The 24,437-nt window shown below is 46.4% G+C and overlaps 1 protein-coding gene across 2 annotated transcripts in view; it reads left to right on the top strand.

Annotated features, from left to right (window-relative positions):
• Positions 1–1,675: 1,675 nt before the first annotated feature.
• Positions 1,676–24,437, top strand: part of ST6GALNAC1 (ST6 N-acetylgalactosaminide alpha-2,6-sialyltransferase 1) — a 35,799-nt gene continuing 13,037 nt past the window's right edge. For both annotated transcript variants that reach the window (XM_059732159.1, XM_019494182.2), the window contains exons 1-2: positions 1,676–1,901; positions 14,265–15,246. In XM_059732159.1, the coding sequence (XP_059588142.1) occupies positions 1,771–1,901; positions 14,265–15,246 (1,113 nt within the window). In that variant the 5' untranslated portion in view covers positions 1,676–1,770. The remainder of the gene's footprint in view (positions 1,902–14,264; positions 15,247–24,437) is intronic.

The following is a 24,437-nucleotide window of genomic DNA, read 5'->3' as shown; positions in this document are numbered from 1 at the left end:
GAGCATTAAGCTGTTTGGGGTAGGGACTGTCTTGCTGTGTGTCTAGACAGCCCTTAGCATGGTGGGACCTTGATCGATATTGGAACTTCTGAGCTTTATTATAAGAACACAAATACTGTATTGTTCTGATTATGAGTCAACCTGTGCTTTCCTCCAAAAGAACCATAAAAATCACATTCCACTTATACACTGGGTTGACCTCTAATTGGGTTCCCTACAGTCTTGATTTTTTCATTTGCACTATTTTTGTACATGCCATAAAAATAGCATGTTCTGTGCAGTTTTTCACTTTAGTATTTTTGGTGTGTTTAACCCTTTGCGTCTTTTCCTTGATTACTTGATTCTCTTGTGAGCATTTGTAAAGGCAGTAACAGTTCAAGGGCATTATTTTTTCTCAACCTATATTTAGGAAAAAAGCTGAGTTTTTTTGTCCCTTAAAACTGAACCTAAAAATGTTGGGTCAACTTATATGCGGGGTCAACTTATTTTCAGAACAATATGGAAATATAGGCATATTTTTGGATATGCCTAGCACTCATCTGAACCCTCACACAGAAGTGGCTCTGAAAGCTAACCTCCTTGGGCAGAGCTGCAATTAGCCTAGTACAGGGGTAGGCAATGTTTTTTGGCTAGAGTGCCAGAAAACACCACAATGCCTACCTTGGAAGATGCTGGAGTGCCAGCATGCCATAAAAACAAAATGAGGGCAGGGGGTACATGGCAGGATGCCCTGCTCGTGCCCCTTGCACCCCACCCAAAGCCCCTGCCCCCCAGCCTTGCTGCCCGTTGCCCCCCATCCAAAGCCCCTGCTCTATGGCTGTCAGCAGCTAGCCTGGCTCTGGGTAGGTGCTGGAGCTTGGCCTGCTCCCAGCAGGGCTTTCAGCATCCCAGTGCTGGGAGCGGCCCGGGCTCCCGGCTGGCAGCAGCTACCCAGAGCCAGGGGCCGACTGTAGCCAGGAGGCTGCAAGCAGCTGCGCCGGGCTCCGGAGCCCCGGCATCAGCTCTGTACCAGAGCGTGCACACCAGGAGGGGCCTGAGGCAGCACAACCCTAGTCTTGCCCCCACTCCTGGCACAGAGCTGGCGACTGGGCTCCGGAGCCCAGCGCAGCTGGTTGTAGCCAGCCTGCACTCTGGGCAGCTGCAGCAAGCAGCATGCAGGCTGCAAACAGCTATGCCGGGCTCCACAGCTTGGGCATCAGCTCCATGCTGGCGGTGACTGCACACGCACCTCAGAGCGGACAGCAGGGCAGCGCAGCAAGCCCTGCTGGGAGCAGCCCGGGCTCCGTTGCTGGCAGAAACTACCTAGAGCTAGGGCTGGCCGTGGCATGCCGAGCAAAAATGCCTTGCGTGACATGCTCAGTACTCATGTCAGGGTTTGCCGGCCCCTGGCCTAGTACTTCCCTTAAACTTTTATAGTGTTTATCTCTATTTTGGTTATCAATATATAAGCATCAAGGAGGTTTTTATTTGCCATTAATTTTTCTGGCCCTCTTTCAGAGGAATCTGTGTACAGCTCCTTGTTTGTACAAAGGGTGTTTCTCTGCCTACATTTTCAGGCGAGCCCACAAAATTTTCACAATGCCACAATAACCTTGGAATTTAAAAAAAGTCCCAACCCTGTTTTGTTTGAGCATGTAATGTATTCAGTGTGCTGAGCTGTCCCTGAGCGTTGGGGCAGAGGATATCAGAGTGGAACTGCACGCTTGCTCCTTGTGCAGTTCACCTGTGGTAGGGAACCAGGACAGCTCCTCTTGTGCCGGATAGCTGATCATGGGATTTTGCAGGAAGAGATTTGTTAAGGTGTCCAGGTTGCTCTTCTGGTTCTTCATTGGGACAGCTTTTATGCTCTTCATTGTCTCTTTCAGCTTCTTGCTTGGATTTTCACAAAAGCCTCATATCAGGTAAGAGATCCAGCTCTTGCTGTCTCTAACCTACCTAGTCTATCGTCTTTGTACATTAAACCTGCACTGACAACTATGGTTAGCAGAAACCTCCAGTCTTTAGCAATAAGATTGGTATATCCCCAAGTCGTGTACAATCTGACTACTCTATTGTGTGGTTGTAAAGACCTTATTGTGCTTGACAACTATTTTTCCAGTGATTCCTTGGATAGCTGTTTAAGACGACAGTTTGTAAGTATTGCTTTTATATCATAGAATCATAGAAGTAGGGTCGGAAGGGACCTTGTAGATCATCAAGTCCAAACCCCTGCCCTGGGCAGGAGAGAAAACCAGGCTCAAATGACCCCAGCCAGGTAGACGTCAAGCCTCCTCTTAAAGACCCCCAGGGTAGGAGCCAGCACCACTTCCCTTGGAAGTTGGTTCCAGATCCTAACCGCCCTGACAGTGAAGTAGTTCTTACGGATGTGTAATCTGAACCTACTCTCTAACAATTTGTGGCTGTTATTCCTTGTTAGCTCAGTGGGCGCTAGGGGGGACAGGGTCTCTCCCAAACCCTGCTGGCCCCCCCTGATGAGTTTATAGACGGCCACCAGGTCCCCCCTCAGCCTTCTCTTGTGAAGGCTGAACAGGTTCAGGTCCCGTAGCCTCTCTTCATTGGGTCTGCACTGCTGTCCCCGGATCATGCGGGTGGCCCTCCTCTGGACCCTCTCAATGCTATCCGCATCCCTCCTGAAGTGCAGCACCCGTAACTGGACGCAGTACTCCAGCTGCAGCCTGACCAGTGTCGCATAGAGGGGGAGGATCACCTCCTTGGCCCTGCTTGAGATGCATCTGTGGATGCACGACAAGGTAAGGTTAGCCCTACTGACTGTGACCTCGCATTGTCGGCCCATGTTCATCTTGGAGTCAATAATGACTCCAAGATCTCTTTCTGCCACCGTGCTCTCGAGAAGGAAGTTTCCCAGCTTATAAGTGTGCTGCTGGTTCCTACTGCCCAAGTGCAGCACCCTGCACTTATCAGTATTGAATCCCATCCTATTTTCATTAGCCCACCCCTGTAACTTGTCCAGGTCCTGCTGTAATCTGTCCTTCCCTACTAGCGTGCCCACCTCACCCCAAATCTTGGTATCATCAGCAAATTTAAACAGGCTGCTTTTTACCCCGTCGTCCAAGTCACTAATAAAGAAATTGAACAGCGCGGGCCCAAGGACCGAGCCCTGGGGGACTCCGCTGCCCACTTCCCCCCAGGTTGAAAAAGACCCGTCCACCATCGCCCTCTGAGTACAACCCTTCAGCCAATTAGCAATCTGTCTGACTGTGTATGAGAGTCCGTCCTGAATCTCGGTAGGGGAGTCCCAGTCCCTGCACAAGAAAATGGAGGCGAAGAATTTGTTAAAGAGGTCTGCTTTCTCCTCTGGTGCAACCACCAGATTGCCAAGCATATCCTGCAGGGGCCCCACATTACCTGGTGCTTTCTTCATTTTCCCTATATATTTAAAAAAGGACTTTTTATTATCTTTGATCCTTGACGCTAGCCCTAGCTCCGTATCTGCCTTAGCTTTTCTAACAGCCCCCCTACAGACCCAAGTGGTGGAGTTATACTCCTCTTTGGTGACAGACCCTCCCTTCCACTGGGTATACGCCTCTTTTTTGGCAATTAGGCATTCACGAATGCCCTTGATGAGCCAGGGAGGCTTTTGGGCACTCTTGCCCCCCTTGCTTCTTGTTGGGATTGTCACCCCTTGGGCTCCGAGTATCGTCTCCTTAAGGAACGACCACTCATCTTGGGCACTGAGTTCCCCTACTCTTGAGGACCCCAGCACCTCTCCCACTAATCCCCTCAACTCATCGAAGTTGGCCCTTTTAAAGTCTAGGACTACTGCCTTGCTGCAGGCCCTTGGCACCCTGCGCTGGATGGTGAATTCCAGCAAGCGATGATCGCTATTGCCCAGGTGGTCGAGGACCTGGAGCCCTCTTACCAGGTCGTCGCTGTGGCCAGGACCAGGTCCAGCAGGGCATTCCCCCTGGTAGGACTGTGCACCTCCTGGGTTAAGTGGAGGTCCTGTATCTTGGCCAGGAACCTCCGTGAGCAGTCTGACCTGGCTGACTGCTCCTCCCAGCAGATGTCCGGGTAATTTAGATCACCCATGACAACTACATCCCTTACCTTAAGTGCCTCCGCAAGCTGACCTGAGAATTCGTGTTCTAGCTCTTCTCCTTGGTTGGGAGGTCTGTAGTAGACCCCCACTGTTAAGTCCCTTTCCCACGACCCCCCTGTATCCTGACCCAGAGCACTGCAGCCCGCCTCTCCTCTGACCACATCCTGCTGGTAGAGGATGTGTATTGCTCTTTGATGTAGAGCGCAACACCCCCCGCCTTTCCTTCCTGTTCTATCTCGCCTGTAAAGCCTATAGCCCCTAATGTTAACTGCCCAGTCGTGGGATGAATCCCACCAGGTTTCTGTGAGCCCCACTATGTCTGGGTTTGAACAGGCTATTGGGAGGGTGAGTTCCTCCTGCTTATTCCCCATTCTATGAGTATTTGTATAGAGGCACTTAAGGCCTTGGATTGCTGCGTGTGCCACCCCCCGATTTTCAAGACTATCTGGACCCCTGTTACGTACCTGGGTACTCCTTCTGTATGTCACCTGTCTTGGTCAGGAGGTGTCCTTATCTATACAGTGTGAATGTATACTACTTGAATATGACTAGAAACTACTCTGTTTGGCACAGTTTGTTCTCAGTTCTTTCAGTGTCAGTCCAGAGGAAACTATCTGAACTCAGTGGCATTCCTCCCTTACATTTACATCAGAATCAAGAATCAAGAATGGAATTTGGCCTGAAATGTAGATTCCCCCCCCTTGGAAATGTATTAATGCAGCATATTTCTGTCAACATAGAGATGAAGCAACCCCTATAAGTGTCTGGTAAAAACAGGAGATAGACATTGACATGTGAATTGTATCTAGTACTATTTGTCATGGGCTGTATTTCATATAATGAATACAATATTCATTTAACACTTTTCATATGAAAGAGTGGATAAAAAATATTTTGGTAGGTAATGTATAGTTGCCCCTATGTTGTGTGCATAAATATAGACCATGGCATTATACATACACATTCACATTATTATTAGTGTCTGTTTGTGTTACACATGCATTTAGAAACCTTGGTGGACATTGGAGCTCTATTGTACTTAGTCCCTGGCCCAAAGCAGCCACAGTCTAAATCACCATTCCTGGATCTTACACCTGCACCTCCAGAAATATCTCTCATCCAGTGCACTGAATGCCCTGATGGAAACTATGTAGGAGAAACCAAACACAAACAACAACGGTGTACCAGAATGAACACACACCAAAAATTTATCAAAGACAAAAATACCCAATTACCTGTGGGGGCACATTTCTCACAAGGCAACCACTGTCTCCAGTTTCTCAGTTCTAATCCTCAAAGGGAACTAATAAAATAGCTTTCATAGATGAGGCTACAAAGTATACATCATATATCTACTGAATACAAATAAACGTGGACTAAATATAGATATTGGATTTACGGCACAGAATAACCTGTTTGCCATCTGATAAACCCAGGTGACTTCTCTATATGTCACCAGTCACATTTTATCACCTGCCAACATTTCCCTCTTTTGTATTTCCCCTCCACCTACTTTTATCTCACCCATTAATTCCTATCTCTGATCTTCCCTGCTCCACATTTGCATTTTCACAGACCTGCATTTTGCATATTGGCTTAAGCTTCTATTCAATCCTAGAAAGAACACCAGCAGACTCTCCCTATCCCTGAAAAAGGGTGCCTGTGCCCAACAGCTTGCAAAGAACAATTTTTCCAACTTTTCAATTAATCTAATAAAAGATATCGCATCTACCTGAATAACCTTGTATGCCACAGTCTAAATCAGTATTTTTCAACAGGTTGCCCTAGCCTGGGGGCCATGGAAGCCTTTTAAGAGTGCCATTTAATATTTGCACTACGAGGTATGCAAACACCTGGGCTAAGTATACAGATTCAGGAGATTAAATCAGGTTCAAAATGGCCACCTGATTTAAACTTATCTTGTCTCAGTGTTGACCTTATGCCTTATGCTTACAGACCTGCTCTCTGTGAACAGCAATCAGTCTAAACCTGTAACTGTACAGAAGTTCCATGCACACTGTAACAGGGTGGGGTACCTAGGGGTGGCCGTGTTACCCCCCCAGGTCCTTAACCGTGCCAGTCCTTTGCCCTACAAGCACCCTTGTTCTCGCCTGCCACGTCTTGTTGGTATAATAAATATAGGGAGGCTGCCCTTGGGCTTTAGTTTTGGACACGGTCGGACTAGATCCTATTAACCCTGTTGTTTCTACCCCACTTTGACGTTCCGCTTCACTGTGGATGGTTCCTGAGTCTCTCAGCCTTATGGGCTGTATGCATGGCTCCAACCACCCCTTTACCATGCCCCAAGCCTCGCAGATGATACACACACAAACCAGGCTAAAAACTGCAGGACCCGGTTTAAGATAAACCTAGATCTATGTAGTATCAGATTCATTCAGTTTAGGTCAAACCGATGCATGGAACTTCTGTCCACTTCCCCTGTACAGCCCCAGGGGAAAACCCAGACATTGGCACCAGCCCTGGGGCTGCTCTTTTCGCTGCCCCCCACCCCACACTGCTCTATTTTTTGCACCCCCCTGCCCCTTGCTGCCACCGCAGCCAGTGCTCTAATCTCCATCCCACAAGCTGCTTAGGGTGCAGTTGTTTTTATCAGCATTCGCTGCTACTGAAGCAGAGCAAGTATGTCCCAGTGGGGTGGAGGGACAGGGAGGGATGGGAGTGTAGGCTTGCTGGGGGGGGACCTGACCCTGCCCCCCCCCCATGGATCGCACCTCCCCTCCCACCCTGCACAGGTCACGTCTGTCCCGCCAATCCTACCTGTGGGTCAGGCCTGCTCCCCCTCTACTTCACCCATGGGTCATGCCTGTCCCCTCACCCCATCCCTGTGATCACACCTGCTCTCCCTATCCCCTGTGGGTTGCCCTGCTCCTCCCACTCCACCTATGGGTTGCGCCTGCCCCACCTGTGGGTCGTACCTGCTCCCTCCACCCAACCCGTGGGTCACGCCTCCTCCCCCATCCACCGGTGGACCTCCAATCCTCCCCAGTCTGCTGGACCCCCAACCCCTGGCTAGCCCCCTCCCCATTCTGGCTTATCTGACATAAAGCATCCATTTTTAATCAATTTAACCGCCCCCTAATGCCCCTGAATGTCTGTACTTAGCCCTACACACAATTCACAAGATAAACCCAGAGATTTCCAATAGAAATCCAGCGTCAAAAACATTCTGACGCGTTGCAGTCTTCCTGAGTTCTTAACAACAGAAAAATTGCTCTTTTATTTTTCCACAGTCAAACAATGAGAGAAAGCCAAGACCTGACCTTTTCCAGGGAATGCTTTGAGTCTAATGAGAGGTGTCTTGAGTCAAACAAGGTGAAGAACAGCTAGTCTAAAATAAACAAGATGCAAAAAATCTGGGAAAGGAAATGGAGTCACATGGGAAAGACATGATGTCTTGGAGGTCACTCAGTAGTTCATTGGCAGAACTCAGCTCTAAGAAGCCCATCCATATAAAACACATATATGCTGCAGTAGATTAATCTGTAGAAGGCATCTGAGTATATAGAAACTTCCTTAAAATTTTACAGTTTAAATAGAGAGGGACATGTTCTCCAGTTCAACTTTGCCTCTTTTTTTTATTCATATCCCTGATTTTTTGGAGGGCAAACAATCATGAGTGGAATTGGGTATTGTTGTTGTTTGCCACGTAGGTGCCAAAGACAGCCCTTTGATCCCAAGGGCCTGCCCTTTGTGTACATTTAAAGCTCTCTTTATATCAGGAGAGCTCATACTAGGCACATGCACTCGCCCATGCTGATCCCGTGGCAGGAGCAATGCTTCTGAAGAGTAGTTTGCATGAATTTGGATGTGTCTGACCTTGAATGCAAAACTTTTTAATTATCCTGCAGTGCCACAGCAATGGGGTTAGGCGCATGAGGCAAAGCCCGCAGCAGCAGCCTGCCTTCACCCCGCACACCAATCTGGGGGGCACATGCTCCCCCCCCACAAATGCATGCTTGGGGGTGCATGCAGCCCCAGGAGCTGTCCTCCCCACATCCCCATGCCCCCCCAAACAAGCCGCTCACAGCTCTGTCCCGCACCCTGCCCTGGCTGGGCAGTGCCTGTTGGTGCCCCTTTGCTTTGATGCCTGGGGTGGTTGCCCCACTCACCCCTGCCTTGCTACAACACTGATATGTTGGCATTTATCTGTATGCTCTTTTTATTAACAAACATTATCAGTATTCACATTTTAAATTGCAAATTTCATATATGATCAACCATGATGCACTCCTTTACCCTCTTCCTGTGCTGCCTTTTGAATTTGCCTAGGTGCTAAAAGTAGTACCCAAAAATGAGCCTACAACAGCTCAAGTACAGATAGGAAATATTGTGTTAGGAAGGAAGATGTGGGTCTTAGTATGGTACTTTATATCCACTATCACATTAATTAGCTTCCCTATCCCTTGATTATAGATATCTACATATTAATTCAAAACATATTACTGGTATATATGCCAAAATATGCAGATATGTCTTTCCTACAACTGGTGTTTATGCACTGAATATTTTTTAATTTTCCAAAAATGTTTAATATTTGCCCTCAACTTCAGGGCTCATACAACCATAAGAAAATCATGCTGATTCACTAGTACAAAGCAAGGATTCACTGCAGTTGTACCAATGTTACTTTTCCTAATATGGGTTCAACTACTCAACTACTGCATTTCAGGGTCTGAAGACAGGCTCCATCCCCAAGACAGCTCTGCCCCCGGCCTCCAAAGTTAATTATTTTATGGACCCAGGGAAAGAAATGCCTCTCAATTAAATATTGATTTGATTTATATGTCACCTTCCCCAGCAAAGGCTCAGGGCATCTTACTATAGGAAAACAGAATCACTTTTAAAACAGAAGAATGAATAACAGAACAAAACAACTTAAAGAGCAACAGGAGTACTAACATAAAACAGCACTACACCCAACACTATCCCAGCCAACCTTTGCTTGCTAAATCCCTATCCATATAGGGAGGTCTTATAAGTACTTCCAGAAGATGTCTGGCCTTGGGCTGAGGTAGGTCTCAAAACAGAGGGCGTTTCAGAGCTGAGGAGCCATTTTTCAGAGTGACCTCCCATGTATTTTGGCTACGTGGATATGGCATAGATGCATATATCTGCTGGCTTCGCAAACATCTGATTTGGAGCTTAGTCCAAGATAAGATGTGCAGGATGGAAAAGAAAAAGGATGACACATGGCTGGGGAGATTTGGTGATATGAATATGTTGATATGACAATAACACAAATCTTTACAGCAGTAGTGATCAATCTTCTGGCTGCAGATGAGTTGGATAAGGCCCTGTGCTGCCTCCATCTATACCCACACACCTGGATTGGGCCCCAGGGCTCTGCACCACCTTCACATACTGGGATTGGGCCCTGTGTGCCAGGATCGGGTACTGGGGTCCCACACTGTGCCAGCCTGGTGTAGCACTGCCCCATATGCCTGATCCAGCATGCAGGGCCATGCTATCCAACCCCTGGGGCTCCCCACAAGTCCAGAAACGTGGCAGCAGGGGAGAAGTGTCACTGCTCCCCCACTGCCGGATGTTTGGACCTGTGGGGAGCCCTGCCGGGCGGATGACCCTGTACCAGGGGCTGGATCTGGCCCATGGGCTGGGGCTTGAGCACTCCTACTCCACAATCATGGGGCATTCCCGAAGGTAGTGCTTCAACAGCCCCACTGATACAATGCCCATCCAAGTCAATGAAAATCTTCCTATGACATAAAATGGCAGCTGGATCTGACTGTGCAACTGTGCCCTTTTCTCCACAGGAAGGTTTTTTACATATAGACCAGGGCTGCATTTCTGAAACTGGTATAAACATATTCCTGAAGGTGCCTGTCAAACTTCTGCAGTACAGTAGAGGAAGCAATAGGGAAGCAGGAGGAAAAGGAAAATAATAAATAATAAAATAATAATAAAATAAATAATAAAAAATAAATAAATACAAAATGAAGACTAGAGTTTCTCTTGGTTGCAATGTAGAATCACAGGGGCACATAGCAGAAGAACAACTTTAAAAAAGGATATGTGACACCAAAATATTTAAGAGCCACAAAGCCAGGGTGTAAATTTAAAGAATGATAGTGTCCTTTAGTGGAGACTTTCTTTAGTTTAGCATAAACTTTTTATTCTTAAGTAGCACAAACCAAAGCAAAAAAGGGCTTTTTATTTATATTATAGGCTTTTTATTTAATAAAATATTTAAGATATCATAGTAATTTATTTATTAGATACAGGGTGATTAAAAATGCCCATCTGAGACTCTATATGCCCTAATACATTAATTAGATAAAACAATGTAATCTGAGTAGCATTAAAAGAGGAATTCAGCCAGCTGCCTACACAAACTTTCTGCTCTTTTAGTCACTGTAGGAAGCAAAATCTCAGCAAACCCCCTGTCGAACAGATGTCTTATACCAGAATAAAAGTGCACATGGGGGATTAGACTGTTATACTGGTTTCAGTTCAGACCTTAGGGTATCCTGAAAAACTTTCCTAAGCTGCGGAAATCTGTGTCAGAAGCTATCAGTCCCACAGAGAACAGAGAACAGTGATTTTTTTGGAAAAAATAAATAACCATTTTGGCCTGAATTTTAGCTGGGCATTATCTCAGCCTTCTATATTGCAGGTGGATATAATGGCTGCTACAGCTGCATCCATTTATGGGCCTAATTATCTGGTTATGCCTGTAAATCAGGCAGCAGGGCTTCTAAATGGGTGTAATTGTGCTCTTCGGCTATTTGTGAAAATGTGGGTATTTAACACATTTTATTGTAATGTTTAAAAATGTAACAGCTTGAAAATTCCAGGGGACTTGCTGATGTGTCCTTTTTATCTGCTTATTGTCGCATGAATAGTGCATGAAGCCATTAGTTTGACAGTTCAAGAGACACAGAAGCCCACTCCACTGGCTTGTGATATAACATTGTACTTTCCTTATCTGCACCCTGTAAACCCTAGCAATGTTTCCTTAAAACCGCATCTGGGGTCAATATTTGGCTTGTAAATCCCATGGCCACACTTGCATCTCCTGTTTGCACCATTGCAGAAATCTCTTAGTACTCTGCACAGACATAATGGACTACCCTCCATGGCCTGTTTTTGATGCACAGCTGTGGCATACCGTGGCATCTCGGTGTTCTGAGCCTTGCATTCATGTATTTGTATTGTGGGACACAACATGGCCCCACTCGGCCATTTATTTAAGGATTTAAAATCATTTTGCAAGCTTTAGGGCTGGACAAAATAGAAAATATTGGGCAGTGTCTTTTTTTCTACTTCGTTTTTTGAAGGTTCTGTGGTCTTTATGGTTCCCCCCCACTTTCTCTCATTTTCCCACTGCAAGGGGGGGCATAGCATAAAAGTGTCAGAAAGTGGGGAAACTCCTGCAGGCAACCTATTTTTAAAAAAATCCCTTGAAAGTAAAAATAAAATGTGTTTACCTGAAAAAACCACAACCAAAATGATTTTTTTCATGAAAATGTTCGTTTTGGTCAAAAGAAAAAAATGTTTGGAAAAAAAAATCAGGTTGGTTCAATGCAGTGAGCAAGAGCTCACAATCTACACCCAGGCACAGAGATTTGGCCAGTGTCGTATGCTGTTCACAAGAGCCCTGAGGTCAGAACCATGAATCTCAGTTGAGCTAATCACTTTTTAGTCATTTTAGCCTCTGCTACACTGGTGTTAAAAAAGTCTAAAAGAGACTTACTGTTAAAAGAGAACATGGCTGTTCTTAGTGGACAGAAAATGTATAGCACAGCCTGGAGGACCTCTGAAGGCACTCCTGATCTGCCTGTCCTCTCCTTTGCCTGCTTCACTCCCCATTTCAGAGCAGCCTCCAGGGCTGGGAGGTTCCTTGTCTCAGTCTGCAGTGCCCTTGTCCGGCAAAGGGCTGGCAAAGGGAGCTTGTCAAAGAAGGTGCTTTGCATTGATTTGTTTAGATAACAATTTCTGCTTCTGCTTTGATGCTGCTTAGCAGTCAGTACCTTCGGGGCCCTTTTCAACACTCAGATTCTAAGGCAGGGATGTGGTTTTATCCCTATTTAATAGCATTTCAAGACTGCTGTGTAGAGAAAAGTTCAGTGACTTGCCCAGGGCACCATTGCAAGCCAGTGGCAGAGCCTGTGCCAGAACGAACATGCTGGGTTAGTGTTACTGCTGCTCAGGCAGACAGAACAAAGCAAGATAGTCCATGTGCTACAGCATACCTTTTTCCACCACATGCCTAAGGGAGTCTAATGCTCTGCTCAGGTAGTCTCACTGACTTTTCTGTCCCCTCTGTAGGGCATTTCTGTGCTCATAAGCAACCTAGTTCAAGGTACTGACATAAATCCAACCCTCTTTCCCCCTCACTGCCAGGCACACCATATGTACCATGATTCCCTGTCCAGACACTAAACAGTCTCTGTGATTTCCTAGCACACAGCTACAACTTGTGTTATGCCATCAAGGCAGATGATCTCCCAGGTGGCAGGCAGCAGAGCCAGAAAACTGGCTTTGTTTGTCAGATGCCTGAAGCAGATAAGCTTGGAAAGCGATCTGCAACTCTGCAAGAGCAGGGTACTACTAACTGGCTCAGCCCAGAAACACAACACCTGAAGCTCCAAATCTCAGTAGAAGACAAATGGGTTTGTCATGTGCCTTTCAAAGGCCTGGCAGCTGGGGCCCAGAGTGGGAGGTTTGTGGATCTTGCCCTTCTAGGAAGGCTGAAACTTTTCAACTGCACAGTCTGGAGAGCAGCTTTCTTTTTCAAAGTAGCTACCATTGTACATTTGTCCACAGCCTTAATAGGGCAGGGAAGCACAGAATTGGTACACAAGTCCCGAGTGCCCATTAGAGGGGGCATAAGCATCACAGCCACTGCCAGCCCAACTGCTGCCCAGGGTGCAGGACCCGGTCATAACGCCTCTGGCTCAGGCCACACTAAAACTATGTTAAACCTCTTCCAAAACGGGGCTTGCACAAACGTGTCACTTCTCCAGACAACATGCTGGTGCTCTGTGCAGTGCTGATCCTGCACGGTGTTAGTCTGAGCATCTCCCAGAAGTGTGCTTGGAAGCCTCTCCCCAGCAGCCCTAGCCAGTGTTCTGTGGAAGCATTGAAACCAGTGGTCCCAGCATCCTTTTTCATGCTGGATCTGCCCTCAGCATTTAGGCAGACATGCACAGTCATTTTGCAGTGCAAATAATGTTAAATAGCAAGGTAGGAGGCCAGGGGCCTACAGGATACCATTTGTGTCCCATATTCTGAATACAGAATCCCCACAGTGTTTGCTGCACCGTGATCCTGACTCTTTCACGAGGGATGATGCTTCAGTGCCCATGGACTCTGACTAGCCAGAAGCAAACTTTCCCCTAGTCCTGAGTTGGTTCCCAGCTATGACTGATCATGGATATTTCATGAACCATTTTCACACAAGTCCTGGTGATGTATGATTTACCTAGTGGTTGAAGTGGGGAGGAGGGGAATTTATATTATTTTGTGGGTCCGTGGTGCTGAATAACTATTTTGTGGTGAAATCCTACACAAAATCAATTCAGACAGGCAGATTTCAAGCAGAACATGACACACGCTCTGTCCCTTCATCGTTGCGCATGCACATATACACATACACACAGCTCTGGGCGCATGATTAGAGGCCTAGAGAGCAGGTCATATGAAGAGAGGCTGAAAAACGTGGGACTGTTTAGCCTGGAAAAAAGAAGACTCAGAGGGGACTCGGTGGCAGCCTATAAGTATATTAGGGGTGTACATCGGGGCCTGGGGGAAGCATCTATTCACCAAGGCCCCCCAGGGGAGGACAAGGAACAATGGGCACGAAGTGTCTTGATGCCCACCTTGCTGGGTCATCTGACCCCAGCAGTCTGTCCTGCCCAAGTGCAGGGGGGCTGGACCCGATGATCTGTAAGGTCTCTTTCATCCTTGACATCTATGAAACTATGAAACCATTTTCATAACCATTTTCCCTAACATCTATGAAACTATGAAATCATTTTCTTCAGTAACTGAGTGTCCATTATGACAATGAATCCTTGGGGAATGTGATAGCTACTGCAGTTGGGCTATAAAGCACACAGAGGTATATGCACATAGCTATTAGTGTTTAAGTGGGAATGGGGCATATTTAATGCTTGGCTGAATATCTGTTTGATGTCTCTGCTTTTCTTTTGCTTGAATACAGGGCTTTCAGTCATTTTCAAAATACCAGAGAAGTGTCACAGGGGAACCGCCAAAAGATTAGAGCAGCAGAGGTGAGCCCGCAAGAGGTGATTCTGAGGACAAACAGCACTATTCTGAAACAAGATGTAGTCAAGAGGATAGCAGAAGATGAAGTAAACATCAAGGAGAAGCAAAAAGAAGGCAAGAATACAAGACCAACATCCAATGAGAAACCAGCCAAGAACGGTGTAGCAGGAGCTCCCAATGACAAGCCTGCCAAGGATAATGGTGTACCAGCAGCGCCCAGTAACAAGCCAGCCAAAGATAACAGTGTACCAGCAGTACCCAGTGACAAGCCAGTCAAGGATAATGGTGTACCAGCAGTGCCCAATAATGAGCCAGCCAAGGATAATGGTGTACCAGCAGTGCCCAATAATGAGCCAGCCAAGGATAATGGTGTAACAGCAGTGCCCAATGACAAGCCAGCCAAAGATAACAGTGTATCAGCAGTACCCAGTGACAAGCCAGTCAAGGATAATGGTGTACCGGCAGTGCCTAATAACGAGCCAGCCAAGGATAACGGTGTACCAGCAGTGCCCAATAATGAGCCAGCCAAGGATAATGGTGTAACAGCAGTGCCCAATAATGAGCCAGCCAAGGATAATGGTGTAACAGCAGTGCCCAGTAATGAGCCAGCCAAGGATAATGGTGTACCAGCAGTGCCCAATGACAAGCCAGCCAAGGATAAGAGCATAGCCCAAAACCAGGCAAAAATGGAAGTGGCCCCCACGCCAGCTAAGCCTGGTGCTGTGAGACCTGTGACACATAGCCAGGGTCACCCCAACCCTGCAGTGCAGAAGCCAGCTGTTCCCACAGGCCAGAGGGTCATGAGTCAGGTTCCTGCAGTGACAGAAAAGAAAAGGCTGAAGGCTGCTGATTTCAAGTCTGAGCCCCAGTGGGATTTTGAGGACCAGTATGTCCTGGACAGTTCGTCTCCACCATCGGTAAGCTCTGTCTTGTAATTACACCTCATGGTTGGCCTTCACATTTTGGTCTCATAAGTCACATAGCTAATTAGTCTCTTCTCTGAAAGGCAGCCAGTACAGCAACTTGTAGGGTTGAAAATGGTGGAGGAACTGGGGTTTGTGGAGAAAATATCATTTCTTGGAGCCAAAATTTGCTTTCACTTAGCCCCCCTGCATATCTACTGACACGGAGGCCTCTACAACAAGCCTTTGTTTAAAATCAATGTAATGTTATATATAGCCAATGATGAAGATGGGCAAGTGTAGGTTTTCACAAATCTTTGCCAGCACAACCCTGGGAAAAGGCTTTGACACAGAAGCTAATTATGTCCATTTAGGAGGAACAGATGTTATTTTCAGTGAAAAGTTTATTCTTCCTCCCTCTTCTATCCCCACCTCCAATGTTTTGCAGATGGATTACTGCTTTCTCCTCCCATTTGTCCCAGTTAAATAGCTTAAAGATATTGGCAGCTCTACTTTAAGTTCACAGCCCAATTCACAAGGGAATGGTGGGCTAGATCTTTTTGCCTGGTCTCAATCTGGATTTGAAAGGGAGCATTTGCATTCTTAGAAGAAATAAGTGAGAGTTAGCTCCAGGGCTGATTGTATTTGCAATTAGGCTTTTCCCAGAGAGCCATTATCAAGGCTAGATGAAGCACACTTGGTGTTGTCTCTGCCTTGCAGTTCCTGGAAATACCATGGGGAGGTTTCCCTTGAGGCAGCACATAAAACCCATGAGCCAACATACCAAACTACTGAGGAATCTGCAGAATAAAGGTCTCCTGGAGCTCTCTCCATGTCTGTTCTGGCACCATTAGGACTTTTAACTAACTTCTGCTTTTCCATCTATTCTTTATTCACATCTATGTAGGAAGCAAACTCTCCGCAAACCCCCTGTCGAACAGATGTTGTATACCAGAATAAGAGTGCACATGGGGGCTTAGTTTTATATTGGTTTCAGTTCAGACCTTAGGGTATCCTGAAAAACTTTCCTAAGTAGGGGAAGTCTGTGTCAAAAGCCTTTCTGACTACTTCTTGACAGCTCTTCTAGCTTCCCACTTCCTGCTAACTCACAAAGTCAGTATATTCCCAGCTAGTGAAATATGAGGGGGTTCCCTTCACACCTCTTCCCCGTCAATTCTGGAATGGACCTTGGGAAATCATCTAGTTCAGTGATTCTCAACCAGGGTGCCACGGTATCCTGGGGTGCCTTGAGATCCTTTCAGATGTGCCATGGGGTGTCACACAGTGTTAGCACTGTGGGATTTACAAACAGGATTCACAAGATAAATCCAGAGATGTCAAATAGAAATCCAGAGTTGTGGTCTTTCTGAGTTCTCTGCAGCAGAAAAACTGCTCTATTATTTTTCTGTAGTCAAAAGAAGAGTCAAACCTAAGAGCTGACATTTTTGACGGGTGCCTCAAATCTATCTAGGATGCCTTGAATTTAAAAAGCTTGAGAACTACCAATCTTGTCCAACCCTGTGCTTTGTGGTAGTCAGTGATACTTAGACCACCCCCAACAGATGCTTGTCCATCCTATTTTTAACAATCTCCAATGAATGTGATTCCACAACATGCCTCTGTAGCGTGTCCCAGTGTTTCAATGCTCATGTGGTTAAAGAGTGTCTTTTATATCCAATCTCCATCTTCTTTGTGGCAAATTAAGCAGAATCTTCTTGTTCTTCCCCCAGCAATGTTGGAAAACAGTTGGTTCCTGCAGTGTTGGCCTTTCATATATCTCAGTTCTCTGATTTCTAGACTAAAGAAACCCAATTCCTTTAGCCTTTGCTCATGAATCATGGCCAAGTGCAGTGCACTGCCAGTGAGAATATTCAAAGGAGGCCAGTGACTGGCTATCATGGACTTGCCTATACTGCAATGGTGGTGGGTCCTGATGGGGATAAGCCCAAGAATGCCCCATTTAACCATGCTGGCTGACACTCCCCAAACTGGGAAGTTCACCAATGAGGCTTGCTTCAGCTCATCTCCAGTGGCTACTCACAGGCATGCTGGAGACCGATGTCTTGAGAGCAGACCAGAAGAACAAGCCTGGACTAACCTCACTGGTATACTTGAAGGCTTGGAGTGTGCCTGTGGGCATAGGTTGGATGGGGCATGCTTAGGACCATCCTTGCAAAGATCTGTGACTGCTGTGGTGTGGACAAGTCCCCTGGGGTGTGTGCTGATTATTATTTACATTACAGACACAGGAAAATGACAGGAAAGGGGATAGATTTTGGATAATAATCTATTATGTGTCTGTGTGCACTGCAGATCCTCTTTTAGCAACATGCTTTGTAGTTCCACAGGGTGTGGGTGTGTCCAATAGAAAAATGCTGGATAAAAGCAAGGCTTTTGATTGCTGTGATTATGACTTAAAACGGTCTGGGTCAATATAATTGCCTAGTATAATTAAACCATCATTTCCACTCTAGCTAAATAAAATGCTTTGGTGCTGTTAAGCAATTGAGAGAGGCATAGCTATTTGCAAGCAGGAGGTTGAAACTTCCTCCTGCATATAACAAGTTGTTATTAAACAGATCTGTAAAAGTATCTTAGAAAGACTAAACACTGCTGCCCCAGATCTAGGGTACTGCTCCCATAATGCAGTATGGCTTGCTGTGGATTCAAGGGTCTGCTCTTCCCAACATATTACAGGTGCATGATCTAGATAATGATGGCCATGCTACTGTATTATTGAGCCACAATTAGAGATCAGCAGATGATCATAGCATATATTTTGTTACACAGATATGCTTTGTTTTCTATTTGTCAGGCTATCAGCTTAGGCCTTGTCTGTGTGGAAGTGTTACATTAGTGAAAGCTCACATGTGAATTTAAATTGATATCACTTATACCTGCCCACCCATAAAACTTGCTCAAGTAAACAGGACAGTAACATTTTCTGAGGGATAGAGGTTTGGGGAAATTTCTTTCAATACTATTTTTATTTCTGCAGCTTGAGTGGACAGTTCTAATGGGAGTTTTGGGTCCTGAGATCAATAGTATACACCCTACCCTTTCAAAAAATCGTAAGGAAGGCTGATTATGGACATGAAAAATAACACAAAAACAGTGCTTTACCAGAAGAGGAAGCGCATTAGTTTAACCCGGCTCCCCAGCATCTGTATAGATTAGTGCACTTCAGCAGGGCCTTTTGGCACTTGTATCTAAAATTCATTGAATCAGCTATTAGATAAAAGCACCAAAAACCCCCACTGAAATGCCCAATCTATACAGATGTTGGGCAAGCTGGGTCAAACTAATGCAATGCCTCTTCTGGGCATGAGTGGTGCTTGGCACAAGAGTGCACTAAGATTAAAGTAAAGCACTAGGTTGGTTTGTTTGTTTTTTTCACATCTGTAAGCAGCCACGGTCTTGAAATGAGGAGACTGTTTTAAAGATCATATGATTTTTAAAGAGCATTTTGTCTTATTTTTCATTTGTTTTTTAGCTGTTTTGAGCCTCAGTTCCTATTTTCAAAGCCATGAGGACTAGAAACTTACTTTTATTGAAAATGAAAGCAGAGCTGCACATGACTCCAGGAGCAGGAGCTTTAAGAAAAGCAGCACATCTGTCTAGCAAAGATCTCCAAAAAAGTTGTCAGAGTTGACGACACTCTATAGTGTCGTTTGTACCATGACACGTGTTAGAATCATGTTTCTACTGTCAATGTGAGTTCAGAATTTGTTTTCGCCTGCTCTTCTCTAAAACTGGCAGTGTCTGTGAACGTGCCTGCTGGAAATCTCTTTGTTAGAATTCATGCAGAAAGCAAACACAAAAGGGCAGCAAATCTTGCTGAAACCTGTTTGGTGTTTGATTTTAGCAAGGCTTTTGATGCTATCCTCCGCAGCTTCTCATTAGCAAATTACAGAAATATGATTTAGATAAAATCACCATGACAGGGTGCAGAACCAGTTGGAAAACCTCAGTCTGACAATAGATGGCAGTGGCTTACTGGCACGGTGAGAGTTCATTTCAAGTGGGGTCTGACAGTTCAGTCCTGAGCCCAGTTGTATTCAGTATTTTTAGTAATGACTGAGAGAATATGCTTAGAAAACTTGTGACTGACCCACACTTTCATTCTTGATAAATACGGTCAGAAATCTCCATGATCCAGTGCCAAAAAAACAAAACCAAATGCAAAGTATTTACATTTAGGAAGGAGAAATGAAAAACACAAAAGCACAAAGAAGAATGGGGTAGGGTGGGGAGAGGTAAGTCCTTGAATGGGTGAGGTGAGGAGTTTGTAGAAGGCTGGGCAGAGGAAGTTCATACAGACAGGTCAGATAGACAATAGACAGCTCGAAGGGATGGTTAGGGAGGTGTTGCCTAGAGGACTGGACTGGGACCCAGCTAACCTGTTCCTGTTCCTGACTCTGTCTCTGATCTGCGTGACCCTGAGTGAGTTACTTCCCTTTTGTTTCTCTTCCCAACCCTTTTCTGTTTAGTCTGCCAAGCACTTGGGCACAGTGGCTTTCAAGTTTCTAGGCACTACTCTAATAGTAACAGTGGTCCAGGCATACGACCAAGAGCAGCAACTCCTGAATTCCGGTGCTGTGGACTTAGGCAAGTTATTTGGCCTTTTGCTGTGCTGGGATATTTCATAGATTCATAGATGTTAGGGTCGGAAGGGACCTCAATAGATCATCGAGTCCGACCCCCTGCATAGGCAGGAAAGAGTGCTGGGTCCAGATGACCCCAGCTAGATGCCTATCTAACCTCCTCTTGAAGACCCCCAGGGTAGGGGAGAGCACCACCTCCCTTGGGAGCCCGTTCCAGACCTTGGCCACTCGAACTGTGAAGAAGTTCTTCCTAATGTCCAGTCTAAAAGATATGCACCTGGATTTCCATGCTCCTGCATGGAGAGGGATAGCAAAGTGTGCTTAGGGAGAGAACCAGTGCCGGGGAATACATGGGACTCCTAGATGAAATATGTAAGCCCTGCAATTTTGGATGATCAGGCTCACCAATTTGGTACCTTCCTATAGACACAGTAAGGAGTACAGGCTGTCTGTTAGGTCATCATAACTTAAGGACAGGATACTGCTGTTCAGTTTGAACATGGCTCCAGGGGGTTTGCTTTTCTCAAGCTACAAACATCTGGATACAAACATTTTTCTGGAGATGGTGTGATGATAGTGTAATGACCTTCACCAAGACAAATACATTAACTGTGCCCCCATTGCAGTCATTTTACCCTCTGAACCATTACATCCACCTTTGGAGAGGGAGAGCAGAGGCTTGCAGAACACCCCAAAACAAATGTTCCTGAAGAGCATTTTGCAGAGTTGAGTTAAGGAAACCAATGTACAGCAGTTTAGAACAGGAAGTAAACACCACTTTACTCAGCTACAATTACACAGGGAATTTCAGTCTACAAAAGATAATTCCTCAAGTTGGATTTTGGCCAGGACCCTGGGGAGAAACACCTCTAGAGTCTTACAAAAAGCGGGATAGGATTAATAATGAACATATATCTGGACTCCACATTTCAATCTCATCCCAAATTTGCTCTTTGATCCCACAATTCTGCATGCATTGAAAGAGTGACTCGAAGAGAGACTGCTGCCTTCTAACTCACCATCTGCTCCACATCTCATATTGTTGGTCTTTTCCCTGGAAACATCCCACCTGTATATTAGCTCACCATGGCCCTGGATTCATTTATGAGATGCAACACGTTCAGGGCTTAGGAAGAGGAAATTACTCCTTACTCAAGGAACACAAGCCATATTCCAAGTTAAACATTACACACTGTGGCAGACAGGCATCCCACATTGTTTTCTTTTCACTGCTGGTAGTAAAAAGCAAATAAAATGAGGTGTGCCCTTGTCTGGGTTGTCTCTGTGAACACCAGGTTCCTCTAGTGGGGGGGATAGTGACAAGTCCGCCAATCTAAGGCAGTGGTTCTCAGCCACATTAGATTCAAGCCCTCCCTTGGAAAATGCTAGCTCTTAGATTTCACACATTTTTTGATTACAGAAAAATAATAGAGTCCTTCTTCTGTCACACAGAACTCGGAAAGACCACAGCAGGTCACAATGCTTGTGACAGTCTGGATTCCTATTTGAAATTTCTGGGTTTATTTTGTGAATCATGTGTTAGTGTTTGCACACCTAACTGTGCTAGTATTGCACAGCACCCCATGGTACCCCAGGGTGCTGCAGCACTCTGGTTGAGACTCATTGATCTAAGCACTGGAACATAGGAGATTTAGGCTTTGTCAATGCATCATCATGTCTAGAGGCTGAATCTTGGGATTGGGAGCATGAACCCTGACAGCATAGGCTAGACCAGCTCTCCTAGGCAGAACCTGTATCAGACTTAGCCACTGTGACTAAATACAGGAATTCAAAAAGCCTGAGCCTGAATTGATTCAATCTTTGCAGGTTTGTCTAACCTGCATAGATTGAAACAGCAAGCAAGTGAATAGACATTCACTTTTTGATTCCGGAAATGCAGGCACATGCCTGCAAGTGGACAAAGCCGGAAGCTGGGGGGTCCTAGAGCGAACCCTCCCTTCCCTTCTGCAGTGGCTGGGCTGGAGGGAAGCTGAGCTTGGAGGGTGGGCAGGCCCCAGCAGGCCTAAGTATGATTTGGGAGAGATTTAAGCCCCCACCCTAGCTGGAAGGACCCCAGCCAGGGTATGCCTAGAGGTGGGGAGGAGGGGAAGCAGCCCTTGCCAGGCTTTTTTGGGGGGAAGGAGTGTGGCCAGCCCCCAGGCCAGACTCTGGCCGGGCATGGCCCCCTGAGGTGAAGGGGGCAGGTCAGGGGTGACATGTAGGGGGTGCACGCAGGTGCATGTTCACCTGTTGAGTGTGGCGGTGCACCCCCTGCAAAAAGGTGCCACTGACACTGTCAGCGGTGCCTGCGGGAGGCCGCTGACACTGCTGGTGGCATCTGCGGGTGGTCCATGATCGCCACTGGCCACTGCCACTGCTGCTGGCGGTGCCTGCGGGTGGTCGCTGACCCCTGGTTGGTGCTCGCCAACCCCCTGCTGCCAACAGTGCTGGTGGCATCTGCGGGAGCTCCCAGTGTACCGCTGCCGCATTCCCACCGCCGCCACACTCCCGCCACCACCAACAAAGTCATGCTCCTCCCAGCCACTGGGTACCCCAGCTGGGGTCTGTCTGGCCAGGGGTGAATGGCAGGGGTGGGGGGGGTGGCCTCCAAAGAGCAGCCCTGCTCTCTGGAGCAGACAGCCCAGCCCAGGGCTGCAGAGCATACTGGGATGCTGGGGGACTATGATTTAACTTGAACCAGGAAGGGGTCTGGGACAAGTTCCATAAACTGGTTTGACCTCAGTCAGTTAAGTCTGATACTACATTCAACCAGGTTTATCTTAAACGAGTTTTGGCCGTTTTGAAACTGGTTTATGTGCGCTGAACTTTTGTGCGCTGTGATGCTGGACTCATAAGAGAGGTGACTGTAGCAGTGCTTTGCCTTCCATCTGTCCTGTGTCTCTGTTGCTTTGATATAGTGCCTTAAAAAAATATCTGGGGCTACCAAATCATTCACCTTTGTCTACAGCTTTCAGGACTCTTCAGGAAACTTGCTTATGAGCAGAACATGTGAAACTTGTTCCTGGAGTCTGTGAGAAAGGAGCTGCCCCAATGCCTGCCATACACACTGACCTCAGTGGAAGACAATGGGGTTTCTCAGTATTTTACTGATGCAGCTGAAACAAGTGGGTTCTCGCCACCCCTTGAAGTCAGGCTTCAGCGCTCCAGTTTAACATGGTTTAATATTTGCCTTGCTCTGGGAGGCTGATCTTGTTGCAGTTGAAGGAAGAGGCAGGGTTGAGCTTCAGGAAATTTAGATTCTACTTCTAACTCTCTTTGTGAGCTTGGGCAGGTCACTTGGCCTCTCAGATCTGTAAAATGGGGCTACTGCCCCTTCCTTTCTCCCATTCCTTTGTCCAGCTCCTCTGATTAGATTGTAAGCTCTTTGGGGCTGTCAGTGTGTGCATGCCTCTTATCCTGAGGATGAAAAATTCAAGACACACAGAACTGTCTGGGCAGCCTCCCAGTCCAGTTTCTGTCTGGTGAATGGGGCACATGGAGAGACGTATAATAAACACGGACCACTGGATTATACACACACGCACTGTGGTTTATTGATCTACCTCAGGGTAGCTCTGAAGCCTGCCTGGTATGTCTGTGCTTCCTCAAGAGCTTTTTAAAGCCTGGCCATATGTTTGTACCATTCACAGTCAAGAATGTGCTGTAATGATTTGACTGGTTATTTGAAAGGTGCCTTTGAGTACAATTCCAAGACGGGTTTCGGCATTAAGGCCCCATTTTCCAGGCACTCTTGGAAAGCATTTTGCACAGTTGAGTTAATCTTTTCAATCAATGCCATGGTGTCAGAAATGCACGCTCTTTTGTGCTGCAATGAGCTTTGACTAAGCTTTCAAGCTTTAAAGATTTGGAGCTGCATGCAGACTTCAGTGGTTAAAGCTGATTCCCTGCAGCCATGTGTTTTGGTAGTTTCCTACCACCAGTCATTGTTGGCTCCACTGAACCGACTACAGTGCAGCCTCACAGGCAGATGGGCCTGTCTTGGTCTGCTAAAGTGCAGGCGCATGAAAGCCAAATAAGAGCAAGGACTCAATTTACTGCAAAAGGGGAATAAAGGTGGACATTGCCTGTCTCCAGGTGGAGGTGAGTGCCAGTGTTGGAGATAGGATGTCACATCTTCCCTTTCTAATACCACATTTAGAGAGGGAGATTGTAAGATCTTTAGGATGGAGGAATCATTTTTTGGTTCTGTGTATGTACAGCACTTAGCACAATGGTGTCCTGGCTCATAAGTGCGGCTCTGAGGGTGCCTATACACATGCTATAGGTTGGGAGGGGGAGGGCATTTTAATTAGAGCAGCTGTTGGGAGCCACTTTAATTAAAGCACCTCAGTGTCTTGTGTATTCAGCATTCCATGTTTCAAAATGGGAGCGGGGTGCTTTAACTAAAGTTCATTCGATGAGCTTTAGTTAAAGTGCCCTGCCACCATTTTGAAACGTGGGACACTGAATACACAAGACACTGCAGCATACTGGAGCATAGGTGCCAACTCCATTGGTGCTCCGGGGCTCAAGCACCCACCAAAAAAATATTGCAGGTCCTCAGCACCCACAGAACCACTTGTGCAGATATTAAAAAAACAA

The sequence above is a fragment of the Alligator mississippiensis genome, chromosome 8 (genome assembly GCF_030867095.1).
Source record: "Alligator mississippiensis isolate rAllMis1 chromosome 8, rAllMis1, whole genome shotgun sequence".
Taxonomy (NCBI): Eukaryota; Metazoa; Chordata; order Crocodylia; family Alligatoridae; genus Alligator; species Alligator mississippiensis.
Note: the sequence above shows the minus strand (reverse complement) of the source record. Positions and strands in the feature narration are given on the sequence as shown.